General features: G+C 39.9%; 1 protein-coding gene across 13 annotated transcripts in view; it reads left to right on the forward strand.

The window, feature by feature from the left end:
• The window catches only part of DIP2C (disco interacting protein 2 homolog C), a 485644-nt gene that overhangs the window by 429252 nt on the left and 35920 nt on the right, over positions 1-20472 (forward strand). For 8 of the 13 annotated variants that reach the window (XM_073334492.1, XM_073334493.1, XM_073334496.1 and 5 more), the window contains 2 exons: positions 483-527; positions 1587-1648. In XM_073334492.1, the coding sequence (XP_073190593.1) occupies positions 483-527; positions 1587-1648 (107 nt within the window). The remainder of the gene's footprint in view (positions 1-482; positions 528-1586; positions 1649-20472) is intronic. The other 5 variants (XM_073334497.1, XM_073334499.1, XM_073334500.1 and 2 more) reach the window with 1 other exon arrangement.

Below are 20472 nucleotides of genomic sequence, written 5' to 3' on the forward strand. Positions count from 1 at the left end.
ATGAACAAGTCCAGTACAGTTCTGGCTGGATGCAGGCTTCATGAAAAGTTAGCTGGCTATAGTAATTATTTCATTCACACTGAAAATAACTATTGCCATGATGGTTGTCTTTAATTTTCTAACTAACTTGTTTCCATTATTTTACAAATTGGTTACATTCAATTTTTTTTAAAAATTAAGGGTAACAGTTTTTTTAGGTTTTTTTCCACATTCATCCTTACTTGAACTAAGCTCTCCACTCAGCACTAGTCTGTTACACTGCTGAGTTTATTAGTAGACGGCAAATCACATCTTTGATGGCTAGATAGGATGTTGTATCTTGTATTTTGTATCATTACAAGCTAAAGAGGCTAACATGCATGTGCAGTGCTGTTTCTCTTTGACTCTTTTGGTGGTGGGTTACTGATCAGTGTCTGTATTGTAAAGATTAATTCTTAGTAACGTCTTTTCCCTTTTTCGGTATGGAAATTGTTTACCTGTAGAACATCATCACATTTTTCAGTGCTGAACAAATTGTGGAACTACCAGTAAGCATTTCAGTAGAAATGTAAAATAGCAAATTGGTTTTAATTCTCTTAGCTCTAAATATGTCCATTTCTAAGAATTATATTGTGTTATATATCTTAAAGTGGCTAGAAGACATTGTGGTTCGATGGTCTGTGATATTCCTTGAAAACCTAAGTAACTGATACAAGGGTTCCTGTAACTATTATTTGGTGTTCAAAACATTAAGCTGCTTAGAACAGAATTTCCAAAATTCCATTGTTCTAGCTTTCCACCTGGCTGTGGAGTGGAGTATGTAGCAAAGAAAAGATCACTCGATATAGGAAATTCAGATTATACATGGTGATGAGTTTAAGCACTTGGATAAGGGAAAAATCATTGCAGAGTACAAAACCACTGTAAAAACAGTCTGCTGTTACCAGAGTGACTGAATATTATGACACCAAATGGGCAGTAAAAATACAAAGTGGAAAGCTGATAAGGAACAGAATAATTGCTTATATATCTTCAATCCATATCAGTTCATGTCATGTGTTCTGCCTTTTAATATCTTTAGCTTTAAATATATGCTCTGTTGCATGTGTGGAAGATTCTTTGCAAATCATGTTTCACATTCCTGACCACGTGCTTTTACCATTAAACTGTGTCTCCGCAGCAATTTCAGCATTCCTTTATATGAAAAAACATTTAATATATTTTTGTATGTATCAATGTGCTGAATAGTCAACCTTTTGGAAGCAAAAAAGCTTATGTTGACATTTAATTAGTACAATCATTTGAAGTTCTCACAAGCCGCAAGGCAACAGTTATCCTAGGGTAGGTATATTTGGAGGTTATTATATTGCGATTGTTATAATAGTATAATTATCATATAATACATAAGATATTATAATCAAGTTTTAGTTTGGTTTTATTTGTACCTTAAATAAATATTATTTGATTAGCCTAACTAAAAGACTATTTTTTCCATTCCTAAACCATAAAGTTACTTTGACAGTTATTCCAGTTAGAATATGTTGCATTTCATATCATTATAAATTCATATAAATGAAATTCTAACTAGAATATGTTACATTTTACAGGGAACATCCGGACCAGATCCGACCACTGTGTATGTTGATATGAGGGCACTGAGACATGACAGGTATGAACCCCATCTTTCTTGGTTTCACAATATGCAGATTGGACCGATTTGCAAGTGCATAGCAGGAACAGTATTACAATACAGTTGTCAAGCTGTGAAAGTGGTAGTAACCCTCAGATTCTTACTGATTTCCACCAGCCACCTAAAATAGAAATGACTGAATTAACAAAACGCTGGTATAATCGCAGGTGTTCGAGATACTGTGGACAGCATGTTGACACACTTAATGCTGTATGCTTCTCTACTTCTTTCGTTTTGTTCAAGGTCACACTGGCAATCCAACCCTTTCTAATAGGGGTGCTGCTTTTTTTTTGTTTCACTCCCATCGGGCTTGATTCACTTTACATCAGGCCATTTTAACCGAGCTGAGGGTTTGCTAGCTAGTTGGATAACAATTTATTGTATGAACTTTAATACTTTTACTCAGCTCAGTGGTACGAGATGAACCTTTATACTAGTATTACTGCATCTGCATGAAGGATTGTCCCATTTTAATTACATCTGTTTCTAAACCAATACAGTTAAAGGACAAAAACTGCATGTAAACCAGACCTAAATCTTTTGCCCTAATGTCCAGTTTCTCTTGACTGCTAGCAGGTTCCCTCCTTTGCCAGGCTAACTCTTACTAGTGTATCTGGTTGTATACCTCTCTATGCTGGAGTCTGTAGCTTAGCTCTGCCACTGACTTGCTATGTAACCTTAAACAAGTCATTTAACCATTTAGCTGTAAAATGAAGATAACAATTAGCTATTTCACATGGGTGTTCTGAGAAATAGTTAATGTTTGTAAAGCACTTTGAATGTATAAATCACTAGTTGCACCGGTACAAATCTTTTTCCTGGAGGAGGTCTAAGAGTGCTGTCTCCCTATCTTGTTCACTGTATTACATTAGTCAAAACATTAATTCCAACTGGCAGTTTCAAATCAGGTTAAATTACTGATTAGGCAATTTATAGTGGCTTCCTTCTACAGTAACTTCTAACTAAGTCTTCTCTGTGTCTGCTAAGCAATTTTTTTACTTTTGTTTCAAAAAAATTTCACTTACTGTTGAGATTTAGCAGCTGTAGACTCACCCCTAGGAAACATAAAAGCTTTCCCCGCAGAGGTGGTTGGAAATTCATTTGAAATATTATGTTGGGGTAAAGGGGAAAATAGGAGGACTTTTTATTGTGGAAGCTTTTTTTTTTCCCACTTTTCCAACTTGAAATCAATTTTTTTTTGGAGGAAAGCAGATACTTTTTGTGACTATTTCTTTTTGTTGAAAATCTAATTTCCCATCAAAAGTTGAAATAGAAAATTTTGGACCAGCTTTATTCACCAGTTCTGCTTCTGGGAAAAAAGTGTATTTGGGAACAAACCCAGCTAGTCTTTTCTTTCATTGTGGTAGTAGAGAGCTCTCTCCCTAGGACTGGGTAAGAACACCATCCATCTTTCACATATACTCTCTGAGAATACTCTGAGGTTGCAGTCCTCAGTAACCTAATGAATCACAAAATGATTATGCATTAGCACATGTAGCCGGGTTGTCGGGACATTAAATAGTTCTTTGGCAGTGCAGGGTACGCAACAGTGCCCAGCTGCCTCTCTACCCAAACAAGTCTTATTAATTCAATGCTGCTCTTCTGAGACACAGCACTACATATGACAATACTGATGCCTAATCAGATTCAAGTGAAACTACAGTATTCAGAATTCATCCACAGAGTATACAGCAATTGTAATCTTGCAATTTTTTTGTGAAGCAATTAATTCTGTGCAATATGTGCATAACACGCACGAAAGTAGACCTACTGAGAAGCTAATTTCTTTTTCCTAATCTAAATCAATGGGAGGTGGTACAGTTCTGTACTTAGGAACAAAGACATTGCCTCACTTCTTAACCTCTTCCATCACTACTTAGAATGTCACTCGTGTGGGAGAAAATAATTTTAGCCTACACTACACTGTGGCTATGGCGAGGAGCATTGATTGGGAAAAGAGAGAAGTAAACACAGGGAGAAAGAATTAGTTTTTCTCCTAGGGGAAGAAGGAAATCTGTAAAGTAGTCCTTAGTATGAAAATGTATTCTCTTTTTACAAGCTGCATAAAATTGATTTACACACTGTATCTACAGTAAATACTTTCACCTTCTTTAGCCTGTCATGGAAAAATAGATGCTGTTACCAAGATCAGCGTTTGCAGTGTATTAATTTCTTTTTGGTGTCCTGGTTATAGAGAACACTAAGGGAAATTGTTAGAGTTGGCCTAGATTTGCTAACATAACTCTTAATTTGATGGATTAAAGCCGCAGTTCAGAAGTATTAGACAAATGAATTTAAAATTCAGGTCATAAATTGGAGGACATAATCCCTTCATGTTTACTGTTTTATAGCCAGTTGAGTGGAACTGAATATCACTGCTGTTTACCTGTACCTAAAAATAAGACTGATGTGCATAGCCGCGAGAGTGTAGAGTGACTGTCCAAAGCCACCTTTGAAACGTTCTTAGCTCAGATAGCCCAAGAACATTATACTGTAAACTGGGTATACCTCTTACCTTTTACCAGAGAGAAAGTCAAGTTTTCCAAAATGTGTAAAAGGAAAAAAGTTTTTTATATGTTTTTAATTTGGCAATACGCTTTCTAATTATTCCTAAAACACAGCTAAATATGTCATCTTCAAGTCTGTTAAACATGGTTTTATCTGTGCAGTAACAGTTTTCATCTACCATATACATAGGTTTCAGAGTAACAGCCGTGTTAGTCTGTATTCGCAAAAAGAAAAGGAGTACTTGTGGCACCTTAGAGACTAACCAATTTATTAGAGCATAAGCTTTCGTGAGCTACAGCTCACTGCTCACTTCCTCAGATGCAACTGAGGAAGTGAGCTGTAGCTCACGAAAGCTTATGCTCTAATAAATTGGTTAGTCTCTAAGGTGCCACAAGTACTCCTTTTCTTTCTACCATATACATGTTATTCTTAAATAGAAATTAATATTTGACAAAACCTTGAACAAAACAATACCTGTTTCTAACCCTGCCAGTAATGATGTTTGGATAACAGTGCATGACTAATGAAAACACCACCTTTGAGTAGTAATTTAGAGCAAAATCCCTGTGCTATGTGCAATTTGGGTAGTTATTGGCCAGAATTGAAACACTAGATGTAAACATTGCCAACGGACTGTACTGCTGGATTACAACTGTACTTCTCTATTTAGAACAAGGGTGGGAAAATGTTTTGGCCCGAGGGCCACGTCTGGGTATGGAAATTGTATGGGGGATATGAATGCTCACGAAATTGGGATTGGGGTGAGGGCTCTGACTGGGGGTGCGGGCTCTGGAGTGGGGCCAGAAATGTGGAGTTCAGGGTGCGGGAGGGTGCTCTGGGCTGGGACAAAGGGGTTCGGAGGGTGGAGTGGGATCAGGGCTGGGACAGAGGGTTCAGGCAAGGGGGAGGGGCTCAGGGGTGCTCCCCATCCATGGTCCAAGGAAGAGGGTGGTTAAAGGAATGAAATCGCTGCTATACATGCATATAAAGGGCTGAAAATGTCTAGCTAGTAAAGCAGACCTCAGTTATCTGCAGGGTGATGTATGCAGCTGTCTTCATCTTCACTAACAGACAAATCATAGATAGAAAACCAATTAGATTGTCAAAACCAGCATTTTGGATGCATTGTGTCAAAATGAGGATAGCAATAGAGCGTTAAAATCATTAATTCATCCACCATTAATTCATCCACCATGTGATCAGTTGTCTGCCAATTCACTATACTTTCCCATTTGAAAACTTTCCCATTAGCAGTGGAGCTGGGCAGCAAAGAGTTTTCCCATCCTGGGGAAAATTTTGTGATATTAAAAAAAATTTCCAGTTCTCGATCTGGACAAAAAAGTCAATCTCAAACTTTTGTGAACCAACAATCTGAAAGAAATTTCAGTTTGGTCCAGTCAAAACATTGACATTATGACTTTTTATTTTAATTTTTTTTTTACTATATTTAGCATACATTTTTAAACAAGAAAGCATTTTAATGGATTTTTTTCATCTTGAAAATATCAAAGGGAAGTTTTAAAAAATTCATTTTTTCCGAATACAGAAATTTATCAGAACCAACCCTTTCCTGTGAAGTTTCAGTGTTGCCAAATAAAAAAAAATGTTTTGTTGAAAAGTTCCTAATCAGCCATAACTGTCTGGAGGAGACTTGGAATAGCTATTAATTTTGGCACACATGAACTTCCCTGTATATTCTAGAAGAATAAAATTCTCCATGCACCTCAGGATTTTCTCATGCAGTTAAATTCTGTCTACACATAACAAGGACTTGTTACAGTCCTTTTCCTGGCCAAAGTGCAAGATGGAAAAGCTCCAGCACAACCTTGATCTCAGCACTTATCTGAAAAGGACAGAAAATGTAAGAGAAAACCTGGAGTCCTTATTCAATTCCTTGTATCCAAAGCATACAGGTAAAAAAACCTTCAAAACTTTCACTGTCCAGATAGATTTGTTGCTGACTTCAGTGGTCATCTTTGGATGCTTAAGAAATGCAAGATTAGACCCCAGCTGTGGACGCTCCCATATTCAGAAGATTTAAGTTCACTTTTTTACAAAGGTCTTTTTATATTCACATGGATTAAAAAAATAAAAATGTCTGTCCTAATAGTTTTAGGTCTACTGATAATTTTACATAAGTTTGTAATAAACTACTAGGCACATCCATTTCTTATTTATTCGGATTGTACCTAGAACTTGGCCAAACAAATCACTGAATTGTACATACTTGTACAAGTATGTAATAATATAATATGTCATAATATGTACAAGAATGGAAGCTTTCAACCAATGTAACTATAAAAACTGCTCTCATATTTTTCTTCGATAAAATGATTGCTGAATAAAAGGTGGGCATCCTTACTTCCCTTTTCTTACATGCACACGCATGCACACTTCTCACTGATCCTAATTGTGAATTCCAGTATTCCATTTAATAAATCTTATCCTTCTCCCAGTCCCATATTAAATCCCTATTTCGGGGCTAAATTAAAAAAAGATGTGGAGTGCAATACATTAAATACACGCTTCTCTTGTCAAGTTGTCCTGTGTGCTAGTTCTCGTGCTGAGCAGCTCAGCTCACTTCCTCATCACTTGTGCAATCTTTGAGACAATCAACCCTGGGCAGGGAGCTGAATCCAAAGCTTGGGAATTGCTGTATACAATGAAAGACGGGAGAGAGAGTTTAAGTTTATTGAATTCTTTAAATATCTGGTCATCACTTATACGATGATCAACTATCGTGATCTCTCGTTGAAATATTCAGATTCCTCGATTGGAAACAAATTACTGTTCTTCTGGCTTCATACTGCACTTGTTCAGGCACCAGACTGTTGCTTTGTAAGAAGAATGCCTGTAGCAGGGAGGTCTGCCCCTTTAAGGGTCCGCGGCTCCGGGGAGCAGCAAGCCCTGGCCTAAGGAGAAGCCCAGCAGTATTTGTCTCTCCTGGCCCTCCCTCTCATATAGTTTCCAGCTGGGCATCAGAGCCTATCATTAGCTGCAGCTTAGCTGGATCTGCTGATGCCTAGCAGCTGCCTGCTGGGCTTCTCCTTAAGTCCAGTCTTGCTCGTCCCTGGCTCCACAGGCTTTTAAAGGGGCTGACCACGTTGCAACAGTGCCTCTGTCCAATTATCCTGTCATTGACAACTTCTTGTAGTATTCTAAAGTATTGAGTCTCTAAAATTAAAAATAAGGGAACCTCATAGAATCATAGAATATTAGGGTTGAAAGAGACCTCAGGAGGTCCTCTAGTCCAACCCCCTGCTCAAAGGGGACCAATCCCCAACTAAATCATCCCAGCCAGGGCTTTTCAAGCTGGGCCTTAAAAACCTCTAAGGATGGAGATTTCACCACCTCCCTAGGTAGCCCTTTCCAGTGCTTCACCACCCTCCTAGTGAAATAGTGTTTCCTCATATCCAACCTAGACCTCCTCCACTGCAACTTGAGACCATTGCTCCTTGTTCTGTCATAGAAAGCAGTGTCTCTAGTAGATTTTGACTTCTTGATTAGTCAGCCAAACTCAGTTTCTTGTTTTTGTTTTTTGGATGTGTCTGCAGTGTTAAAATAATCTTTAAATTTTCAGCAGATCTACTGGAGAGCATTATCTCCTTGATAGACAATTTATGAGGATACAGATTTTAAATGCCATATTCTTCTCACATCAGAAGGAATAGAAGTAGGGAGTTGCAGTGTTAGATTTTATTTCTGTAGATCTGTTACATATAGTATCTATTTGCAATACTTACAATTCAAGCTGTCTGTCAAAAGCAATTAGCTCAAGCTTTGGACTCTTGTTAAAATATTCAAGCACTTAAGCCTTCACCCCCCCCCCAAAAATACCTTTCAGTCATTACTATCAAATCTTTAACTTGCTTCCCCATGTTTTTGTTCAAATTTTCATCCTGTACGTACATTGTTCACAGTAACGCTGAACAGCAAAACCAAAGAAGCTTACTTGCTAACTTCTAGAACATCTCTAATCCATCTACCTAGAAAATAGTCTTTTTTATTACAGTGTTATCAGAAAAAATTATTGTGTTAACTTTAGCCAGGGCAATGCTCTGTAGCAAAGGCACTGTATTTGCTATAGCCACATTACATAAAGGAAGAGCATAGAGAACAGACTGGGGGAGAGTATATAAAATTAGAAATATGGAAATAACAGTGGTAACAATAGAACTAACCCTTCTGTAAAACATAGAAGGATAGACAAAAATACTTGAAATAAATTGACTGAGACTAATAAAAGTGGGACTTTTAAAAATATCCTTTGATGTGGATATGGGACAGCTATAATGTGCTATAATAAACCTCGTCCTTATTTTTTGGTATTGTCAGATGCTTTAGCTTATTTTTACATTCTGGCATTATATAGCATCACAACTTGCTCTCTAAGGACACTGTGGCATCATGCTGCACATAAGCCCATCGTAAAGTCAATGGAGACTTGATTCTGAATTGATAGTAAGATTGGTTGAAGTATCTAAAATAAGACCATAAGTCCCTCCATACCAACCTATGATAGAGGGTTTGTAGTTTGCATTTGAGGATTCCTTACACAAAGAGGTAGGTTTTAGGTATTTTGTCCATTATCTTACAGGATCTCACTCCAGGGTCTTAGTTCTTTAGCAAGAAATTGGCAAAACTTCCCTAGTTCTTCAGGTATGTTTTATGTTTGAGGACAGCAGTAGCAGGGTAGAATGTGACTGAGGCCCCTTTTTGGCCGTCTTGTTTCATTTCTGCCTCATATACATGCTGCCTCTAAAAGCTCCAATTTGTTTCTTTTTGTTGTATGGGAGGCAAAGAAAAACATCCAATCTTGATTTAAAAATTCCATGGTGGAGAATCTACACCACCACAACTGGTAAATTGTTTCAATCATTAATCGCACTCACTGTTTTTAAAAAATGCCTTATTTCCAGCCTGAATTTGTCTAGCTTCAACTTCCAGCCATTGGATCATGTTATACCTTTCTCTGTTAGATTAAAGAGCCAATTTTTAAATATTTCTTCCCCATGTAGGTACTTACAGACTAGTCAAGTCACTGCTTAACCTTCTCTTTGTTAAGCTAAACAAATTGAGCTCCTTGTGTCTATCACTATAAAGCATGTTTTCTAATCCTTTAATCATTCTCATGGTTCTTTTATAAACCTCTCCAATTTATCAACATCCTTCTTGAATTGTGGGCCCCAGAATTGGACACAGTATTCGAGCAGCAGTCACCTCTGTGTCAAATGCACAGGTAAAATAACCTCTCTGCTCCTTGTTTAGCCATCACATTAGCCCTTTGGGCCACAGCGTTACACTGGCAGCTCAGGTTCAGCTGACTATCCACCATGACTCCAAAAGCTTTTTCAGAGTCACTATCCTAGGATAAAAAGAAAAGGAGTATTTGTCCAATTTATTTGAGCATAAGCTTTCATGAGCTACAGCTCATGCATTCAGTGGAAAATGCATCCGATGAAGTGAGCTGTAGCTCACGAAAGCTTATGCTCAAATAAATTGGTTAGTCTCTAAGGTGCCACAAGTACTCCTTTTCTTTTTGCAAATACAGACTAACACGGCTGCTACTCTGAAACCTATCCCAGGATAGAGTACCCCAATCTGTAAATAATAGCCTACATTCTTTGTTCCTAGACATATACATTGACATTTAGCCATATTAAAATGCATACGGTTTGCTTGTGCCCAATTTACCAAGCAATCCAGATTGCTCTGTATTAGTGACCTGTCCTCTTTGTTATTTACAGCTTCCCAGATTTCTGATTCATCTGCAAACTTTATCAGTGATGGTTTTGGTTTTTTCCAGCTAATTGATAAATGTTAACTAGTGTAGGACCACGAACCAATCCCTGTGAGACCCCACTAGAAACACAGCCACGCAGTGATGATTCCCCGTTTACATTTGAGAACTATCAGTTATCCAGGTTTTAATCCATTTAATGTGTGCCATGCTTATTTTATGTTTGCAGTGGGGTGTGTGTGTGTGTGTGTGTGTGTGTGTAAAGAGATATATATCTTTACACGCACACACACCCATACATATATATATATATAAAATGAACATGAGAGAGACGTAAGGTAATATCAAAGTTTGTCCAGTAAAAGATATTATCTCCCCGATTCTTTCATATTAATTTTATATCATTCTAGTTTTTTAATCAAAATGCTGTGTGTTACCAAGTCAAACGCTTTACTGAAGACAAAGTTTATTACATCAACACTATTACCTTTATCAGCCAAACTTGTAATCTCATTAAAAGACTATATCAAGTTAGTTTGATAGGATCTAGTTTGGATAAACCCTTGCTTATTGGCATTAATTATATTACCCTCCTTGAATTCTTAGTTAATTATCTTGTCCATGATGGCTGGCAGACTCAGAGGCCCATAATTACCCTCATAATGCTGTTTATTCTTTTTAAATATTGTCACAACATTAGCTTTTTTCCAGTCCTCTGGAACTTCCCAGTGTTCCAAGTTTTACTGAAAATCAACATTAACTGTTTATCGAGCACCTCAACCAGCTCTTTTAAAACTCTTGAATGCAAGTTACCTGCACCTGCTGATTTCAAAATGTCTAATGTTAGCAGCTGCTGTTTTAACAACCTCCTGAGATACTATGGAATGGAAGGAATGTTATCATTGTCATATGATGATGACATCATCGGTTTTTATCCAAATACAGAACAGAAATATTTATTAAAAACTTCTGCCTTATCTGCATTGTTACTGATACTTTTACCATTTCCATTGAGTAATGGACCCAATACTATTGTCAGTATTCTTTTTGTTCCTAATATATTTATGGTCCTTAACTTTGCTGACCATAGCTTTTTCCTTGTATCCTTTTCCTTTCCTTATCAATTTTCTACAATTCCTATGAACTTCCCCTTTCTTCCACTTGTTACATTTTTTTTTTGGTTGACTTCACTTCTAAACCAGGTAGGTCTTTTAACCAGTATGGCCTTCTTTTTGATTTGTAGCTTTTGGGGCATCTATTAGTGTTCTTAAACAAATCCCAATTATTATTCACATTTTTCTGATTAAATTGTTCCTCCCATCTGATTTGTCTTGTTGTTTTCAGCTTTGTGAAATTGGACTTTTTAAAACACCAACTATATATATTATTGATTTAGACTTTATTCTGTTTGCACATAACAAATATAATCAAGTCATGATCACTTGTACCTAACCTATCATTAATTTTTAGTTGTGCAATCAGTTCTTAATCTATCAAGTCTAGGTCTAATATAGAATGCCTCTGTGTTGGTTGCAACTCTTTTAGAATTAGGAAATTCTTATTTATATTATTTACAAATTCCAAGAATGTATTGGCAGCGTTAGATCTCCAGCATGAGATCTCCAGCATATCTCATTCAAATTAAAATACCCCATGATCTCACAATTTTATTCCACCCCATATTGTAGGAAGGTACTTACAGAGCTGGTCATTCCACCACATATTGTAGGAAGGTACTTATAGAGCTGGTTATCTAGAGTGATTTGGTAGGCCATAGTAAACCTAACAACACCCCATCTTGTGCTTTATATGTTAGGACATTGATCCATAAGCTTTCAAGATCATTTTCTTCCAAGTTATCAGTGATTGGAAACAGGTAATGCCATTTTTGACACAGTCAGCTAGTCCCCCTCCCTTTTTACTCGATCCTTCCTAAATAGGTTATAACCATAGATTTTCACATTTTAGCACGTGAATCATCCCATCAAGTTTCACTAATACCAACTAGATCAAATTCATGTTCATAAATAAGCAGTTCTAATTCCTATTGTTTGTTACCCAGGCTCCTAGCATTAGTGTTAGGCAGTTAAAGGATTTCTTCTTTTCATGTCCTTTAGTTCCTTGTTTAATTTTGTTCTGAACATCTGGATCCTGTGCTAAATGAGACCTCGGAACTTCCCTCTTTTTAACCTCCCCTTTTGTAATTAATTTATATTAGAGTTTGTTGAACAATCTCTGTTTCCTTCTCCTTTGGTCTCAATCCTACCCCTTTTACAGTGTCTAGGAAGTAATAAGGCAGGTTGGCAGCCATTTCTGAGAGTGACTTCTCTGTTATTACAACCAGACACCATACTCACATCTCTCTGACATTAGCTGTAAGTCTAATGCATTAAATCTTAGGCGCACCTCTAAGAAAGTGGATGAATCAAAGGACAAGGGGCCAGATCCACAAAGATACTTAGGCTTTGCAACGCTGAGCATTGAATGTTGCCACCCAGTGGAATTCTCAGTCCCAGCTTAGTTGCCCAGGCTCCCCATACAATGCAAGGGGGGCGTTAAGCACCTAAGGAACAAATTCTCAGAAGCCAGCAAGCTGAGTGGGGATTCTCCTGAGCTAGCCAGGAGTGAAATGCAGAGGAAAGGGACCGAGGTTAGGTCTAGATCTACAAAGGTATTTTGGCACCTAATTCCCATTGATCTGGGACTTTAGACACTGGTCAGCAATAGACGCCTCCCTCCATTTTGGGGATCCCCAGCCATGCAGCACCTCCAGGAGCTAGGTGCCTCAACCAGGTCAGCTGCTTATGTAATCTCAGCCCTAGCAGCTGAAACCCAGACTTGTGCAATAGACACTCACTAACCTATCCCTGACCTGGGATGTGGGAGACCTGTGTTAAGATCTCTGCTTTCCCAGATTAGGAGCAAGAATTTGAACCCAGGTTTCCCAGATGACTGTCTGAACTACCAGGCTGAAGACACATCAGCGCTGCTTACGCCTGGCTGTCTTTTGTGACAGGTATCACAGAGCACATCTACAGGATTCATCCCCACTGGTGGGATAGGCATTCCCCCGCCTAATACGATAATCCCGCTTCTGGGCCTCCAGGGCTTCCCCCTTAGATAGCGCTCCAAGCAGCTCATTAGCTGTGGGGCATAGGTGCTGGAATAAGGGATGCTGGGGCTGCTGCCATATATCCTGGCTTGAAGGGGTTTCCATTATCTACAGGGTTTACAGTTTGGTTCAATGGTTCTCAGCACCCCCACTATACAAATTGTTCCAGCACCCCTGCTGTGAGGCAGTTTAGGTGGATTTGTAAATGCTGACCAGCAGAAATTAAGGCACCTAGGAGTGAGGCAGCAGCTGAGCAATGGTTTTGAAACTATCTTTAGGACGAAATGATGGACTTAGGCACCTAAAGAGGGATCATGGTGCCCTGATTTAAAACTTAGACTGGATTTCTGCTTTTTTTTTCTTTCTTTTTTTTTTTTTTTACAGATTGCGCCACAGATTATGATAAAATACAAATTGCAGGCCCTGCTGTGTCTTGTATAATACAGTACAATATTCATAATCTTTCACTTTTCCTCCAGGTTTTTGTTCTTCCTCTTCTGCCTGCCCTCACTGCAGGACCAGAGCCTCTGCTCACTCCGGAGCTGACTGTTGAATGATTCATGGAATAGAACTAAGGGTGCTGTGTCAGTGGTTTCCTCTGGGGCAATGGGCTGTACAGCTGGACACACTAAGCTTCACTGGCCTGAAGCAGTCATTTGGCTCCTTTCTGAGCAATGTGCCTAGCTTAAAAATAGTGTGATATTTGGGCATGGGAGGGAGATCTCTGACTAATTGTATAAGAATCTAAAAGTATATAAAACCTCACTAATTATTTAAGAAAATTAGTGACATTCCTGTTCTTTTAAACAACTGTTCAGATCTTTCTTTCAGTGTCAAAAACAGAGTGTAGTCATACGTGCTAGACTCAAGTAAAAACTGCTAGTCCTGTTCTTGCAAGAAATGGCTTATTGTAGTGGAGATTTCCTCTAGGACTCAGCCCTTCTCTTCCTATAAGTCTCTTACCAGAAGAGTGTTCTCTTTATAGCCTTCTCTGAGGTATGTGGAATATGAGCAGCACTGCAACATCCTGAAGAAAAATGCAGCAATGATCTGATGTTTTTAATTTGGTTTCAATGACATCTCCTCATGCTGAATTCTGCAAAAAGCCCTGGTGACTGTTAACCTGCCGTAAATGCCTCTGCTCTTTAACTTAGAGTGGAGGGTGACCTGACCACTGAATTGGTCTCATGGCAATTTTTTTACACTTTTCTTTTCTGAAAAATGAGGAAAGATAGGGATTGTGATGGTGAAAGTGTGACAACTTCACAAATCTGACCTTGGGAAAGGTTGGAGAAGAGTGTATGAATGTTAAGTTGAGAAGGTATTTTCAAAAGCATCTCAGTGTTTTAATAAAGGCAAATAAAGCATACTCTAATGCATGGAAGAATACAGCAAAATGTCAATATTTGCCAATATTAATTTTTATTGAAGTTGTCCTTATATGTTGAGCCTTTTTTCTGAGCCAGACCTGTGGAGGCAGAGAATTAGAAAACACTGGGCTACAATTTAAAATAGACAAGATAGAAACAGGGAGGTAGGGGGTATTATCTCTATTTTGCAGAGGAGACCTGAGCTGCAGAGAAATTAAGTGACTTGCCTGAGGTCACACAGGAGTCTAACGATTAAATAATTGTTGTTTAAGTACAAATCGGAAAATGCCAACAAAACATGAATTCCACACACTCATAGACTTTTAGGGTAAAAATATTTCATGCCTTTTTAATATTTGAAGTTCTGGATGCCCCTTCTTTGAAGCTGAGCTTCTGGCCCCCTGGTTTCTTTTGCACCTCTTTGAAAGTATCTGAAGAACTGTTGTGCCCCTTGTCCAGAAGCAGGAAAGGTTACAAGAAGGGTAAGAGAAAACACTCTTACAAGAAGCATGAGAAAAAAACCCTCTAAATCCTCATCCAAAAAAGAGGACCACCTCTCCAACACCCTCTGTCAGGTGAGATTCCATGCCCAGGTTTGGGAGTGTTAGGAGCTCACCAGAGCACAGGACTGGTTTCCAAGGACCAAAAAGCAAGAATACTTCGAAAATCGCCCTAGCCGAAGGATCGGGTACTCCTCGATACTGCCAAGGGAAAGAAGACAGCAAATGCTTCCTATGCCAATGGTACAGACGTGGAGTGAGAAGGAGCTGTCTGTAGTGAAGACCATGACCCGTATGCCAGTACTGCTGACATATCGAGGGAGAGAAGCCCAGTCTGCTTATTAGTCTCAGAGACTAGATATACTACCCTGGAGGACATTACTATCTACACTGACCCCGAATCACCAGTACTGTTGGACCCAGTCCTAACAAGTATGTCCTTGCACCATCAGTTTGCCACTTACTAGTACTGTCAACCAGACAGGTCATAAGAAGACCTCCAGTACCAATAGCACCACTCATCAACATTGTATCTGCCTCCTCCTCAGCGTCCAGTTTCTGTGGGAAAGCTTCACCACTCCCATCAAGACAGGGGCTCATCCCCAGCAGAGACTCCAAGATTTTCTTTTATCTCTTCGAGGAGAGACTACACACCTCAGAATCAATGGTACCCTCCTCCTTGGGGCCCGCCCCATTTGCCCTACAGACTTCACACTGGCCTTCCTGAAGTCCCTGGGTGCACGACACCCCTCATAAGCTACTAGACATCCTCCAGAGCACTGGTCCCAGTAAGGTGGCAATGCTAACTAATGAGACCGTCTAAGAACCAGCCAAGACAGTCTGGTGTACTCCAGCCACTTGCTGAAGAGAATGGAGAAGAAATGGTTTGTGCCATCTAAGAGGCTAGAGAATACATATTCTCAGATCTCTAGCGCTGCAAGGTGTCACCAAAAGGAATAAGTAACACCACTCCCAGCTCTACACCTTCTGAGAGGGAGGCCAAATGTGTATACCTCTTGGGGGGAAAGAACTTCACTTCAGTGAGCTTACAGTTTCACATAGTGAACTACCAAACTTTAAGGTCTAAAAATGATTTTATTAATTACAATAAATGCGTTGAATTCACCAACACACTCCCACAAGAAAATAGACTTCTGTTCCAAACCGTTATCAATGAGGGTAAATTGCTAGCTAGGTTAGCACTCAAGGTGTCAGTCGAAGAAGCAGATAAAGCTTCCCACCAAAAGGCAACTTCCATAGTCATGAGAGAGCCTTTTTAGCTCCAATCCACTGGCTTTCCCAAAGAGGTCAAATTTACTGTGGAGGGTCTGCCCTTTGAGGGGAATAACCGATTCAGTGAAAAGAGAGATGAGTCATTTTATTCCTCAAAGATTCAAGAACAACCCTTCACTTGCTGAGTATCTGTATCTCAGCACTGTGGAGGAAATTGCCCAAGACTCGATCCTACAGACAACAACCAGCTTCTCAACCATTCTATCATCAGAGGGCTTGTGGGCTGCCAGGGAAGCATCAGGAAATCCAGCATAGTAAGCCTAATGTCCCCCCTTTATTCTCCTTCCAGCCCCTGCCTTTTACCAAGAAATCCTTTTGGCAGGACTTTTGAGAGCTGCAGATCAGTCCCCCAACAACATTTGCATGTTCAGAACTCCTGTATCCCATTTGGTGGCCAACTAGCTCATTTTTTCCCAGGCTTGGCACCACATAACATCTGATAGATGGTTACATGATACAGTTCCTCTCTGTCCCACCCTCCAAGATCCCCTTCCCTGTTTCTGTTAAGGGACCATTCTTATGAGAAGATACCCCAAAAAGAAACAGAGTACCTATTCTTCCTGGGAGCCATGGAACTGGTACCTCTTGAGCACAAAGGAAAAGGTTTTTACTCAAGGTATTTCCTCGTCCCTAAGAAGAAAAGAGGCTGGAGGCCCATACTAGACCTCAGACAGCTGAATGTCTTCATCCTCCACGGAGGGTTCAGAATGATCATCTAGCTTCTATGGTCCCTTCACTACTGGTTCACCACTCTTGATTTAGAGGAGGCTTATTTCCATAAAACATTCACCTTGCACACAGGAGATTCCTGACATTCACTGTGGGCCTACACCATTAACAGTACAGAGTGCTCCCCTTCAGCTTCTCAGTGGCACTGAGACTATTCACAGAGGTGTTATCAGTAGTGGCCGCCCACTTCAGTCATCAGAGTTCATCTACCTCAATGACTGGTTGCTCACAGCGAAGTCCTATCAAGAAGTACAGACAACCCAGACCCTACTCGGTCTCCTGCACTCCTTAGAACTCCAAGTAAATATAGAAGAGTCCATTTTAGTTCCCATGCAGACTAGATTTTATTGGGGCAACACTTACCCTCAACAGGGGCCAGAGCACACCTGCCTCAGGACAGATTCCTAGCTATGAACGATCTCATCACTCCACTTCAGTTGAAGTCCCCGATGACCGTTCAAACCTGTCTCATTCTTCTAAGTCACATGGCCTCGTATACCTATGTGACACCCTTTGCAAGACTTTGCTTTTGTCTACAGGCTTGATAACAGTGTGTGCCAAGTGAGCACAGTCTGGACAAACCGATCTTGCTCTCCCACAGTATTCTGATTTCTCTCTCCTGATGGCACAGCAGGGAGACACTGCATATGAGGGTTCCCTTTATCCCTCCCCTACCCACAAAAAGATTGGTTACAGATACCCCCATATGAGAGCGGGGAGCCATTTGGATGAACATGTAGCACAAGGTATCTGGACTTATCAAGAATCCCAGTTGCACATAAACCTTCTGGAGCTGCATGCAGTACTCAAAGCATGCAAATAATTCCTGCTGTTCACTCGGACTTTGTACGTTCAAGTCATGTTCAAGACAACATGACAGCAGTTCGCTATATGGACAGACAGGGAGGCAAGGTCCACCCTCTTTGCACAGAAGCAGTCAATCTCTAGAACTGGTACATTTGCCACTAGATTACCCTCTCAATATTGCACCATCCAGGGGTAAACAACATGTTGGCAGACAGCCTCAGCAGATGCTTCTCCAGACACAAGTGGGAACTACACAACTTGGTGGTAGGGAGCATCTTTCAGCAGGAGGGATCCCCCTCTTGAGATTTGTGTCTCAAGAGGAAAAGAAATGCCCAACTTACTGCCCCATGTAGCTTGAGGAGACATTTCTAGTTCAGTGGTGGGAACAGCTGATCCACACATTTCCTCCCATCTTTCTTTTACTTCAAATTCTGAGGAAAATCAAACAAGATGGAGCTTTGTTGATCCTGATTGCTCCATGGTGGCCCCGACAAATTCTGGTTCCCGAATATTCTCCAGATCTCCTCTTGCCCATGCATCCATATTCAGCTTTTCCCATACCTATGCACTTAGGACAATGGAAAAATGAAACACTCCAACCCAACATCCCTCCTTCTAACATCGTGCTATTTAGTAATCCCTTAGTAATAATAGGAAAGATCCAACGAGGAAATGCTATACAGCAGAATTGAAAAGATTTTACTCCTGGTTGCCAGCATTGTCAGTTACGCCCAGAGGGTGCCAAGCCCCATACAATGATGGATTACCTCCTCTTTCTAAAAACTTGGTCTATCTCTCAGCTCCTTGTGGCAGCTATTAGCACCTTTCACCCTCCAGTGAATAACTATTTGGTCTTCACCAATACCACTACAGTTCGTTTTCCCCCAAGGGAGTTATCAGAACCTTTCCTCTGATAGTGAAACCTACTCTGTTTGGGAACTTCAACATAGTCTTATTGGCATTAACAAAGGCTTTGTTTGACCCCTTAGTCTCATGTTCCGTCATTCATCTATCTATGAAGGTGGCCCTTCTGGATGCAATCACCTCAGTGAGAAGAGTAGGTGAGCTGGGGGCCCTTATGGCTGACCCGCTTTACACAGTCTTCCACAGAGACGTAGTTTCTCTGAGATTACACCCCAAATTCATCCCAAAAGCAATCTCAGAATTTCATCTAAGCCAAGTCATCCACTTACTGTCTTCTATCCAAGCTGCATGCCATCAAAGAGGACCGAAAACCCCACTCTCTGCGTGTCCATCAAGTCTTGGTATTCTACCTCCAGAGGACAAAATGCTTTAGGAAATCTCCAAAACTGTTTGTATCCTTTGCTTTCCTTCTCAGGTGTTCCTCAGACTGTATAAATGTATTTTGGGCTGCATCTTGCTTTGTTAGGAGTTAACAGAGATCCTGAAGTGAAGTGGAAGAAGCCCCATCACTTGAGACATTTTAAACAAGACTGGACATAGCACTAGACAATTTACTTTCGCAAACAATGCTATGGCAGGAAGTTGGACTTAGATGCCCTGATAGCTTCTTTCCATCTCTATTAGAATCACAGAATTGAAAGTATTTCTTAGTGTAACTACAGAGTAGTGTGTTAAGGCTTTTCCCAGAGCTGGCATAGCAACAATAATTAGTACCACTCCCAACACTCCAGACCCTGAGGCTAGCTCAGAACAACACTTTACTTAATAGCTCCTCTGACAAACTCTACTTCTGTGATTGAAATTGTTGAGGAAACTAGCAAACTACAAAATACATCATGGGTGATTCTTCACTGCTGAGTGACTTAAAGGGAAAGAGGAGCCTAGAAGAAAATATCCAGCTGCAGATGGGATGGATGGGCAGGAATAAATTTATATTATTGTAACTACCTGGCAAAGCAAGACTACAGCGCAGTGTTTGGTGGTTTAATCCTGAAAGTTAATGTATCCAGATTGCTTTATCTCAGTCCTTTCCCCCCATGATACAAGTGTAATTATGAAGAGAAGATCAAAATCTATCAAATGTATCAAACTATCACCAGAACAAGAAAACAATTTTACAAAGTATCAACACTACACTCATCTTTTCTGCGGAGTCTTTTTCACCTGACTTGAGATGCAGGCAGCTTTCTGAAGTTGAACTAGAAGTGTAAATACATCATCAGGTTTGGAATTTTTTGTTCAAGTTACCTGTAAAGAGGCAATCTGTATCTTTGAGAATACCTGTCACTAGAACGAGATTTTAAAACATTACACTGTTCCCAGAGAGGGTACCTGTGCAGCATTACTGCTTTTGGTTTTGAGGACACATGCTTGTTCTTAACTTTGTCTAGTACCTATTCATAAATCTTTTGGGATTATAAATCCTTGGGAGAATGGCCACTCTGCTTCTCACTAGGCTCACGGGGGTACATCTGCACTACAATAAAATAAAACCACCCTTCAATGAGTATCAAACCTGGCTTGACTGACTCAGGCTCATGCTACAGAACTACAAATAGCAGTGTAGACATTCCCACTCAGGCTCTGAGACCCATCCCCCTCACTGGGTTTCAAAGCCCAAGCAGGAACATCTACGCTGTTATTTATAGTGCTGAAGTGTTATCCCAAGTCTGTAGACCCAGGCTCTGCAACTCGCTGTCATAGATGGGGTTTTTGTTTCTTTCATTCTTTCTTTGTTCCTTTCTTGTTGTTTTTTCAGTGTAGACATACTCTGAGATAGTCTGGGTTCATTTACCTACTACAGTATCTCCGATTCTTGC

The sequence above is a fragment of the Lepidochelys kempii genome, chromosome 2, assembly GCF_965140265.1.
Source record: "Lepidochelys kempii isolate rLepKem1 chromosome 2, rLepKem1.hap2, whole genome shotgun sequence".
Classification (NCBI taxonomy): domain Eukaryota; kingdom Metazoa; phylum Chordata; order Testudines; family Cheloniidae; genus Lepidochelys; species Lepidochelys kempii.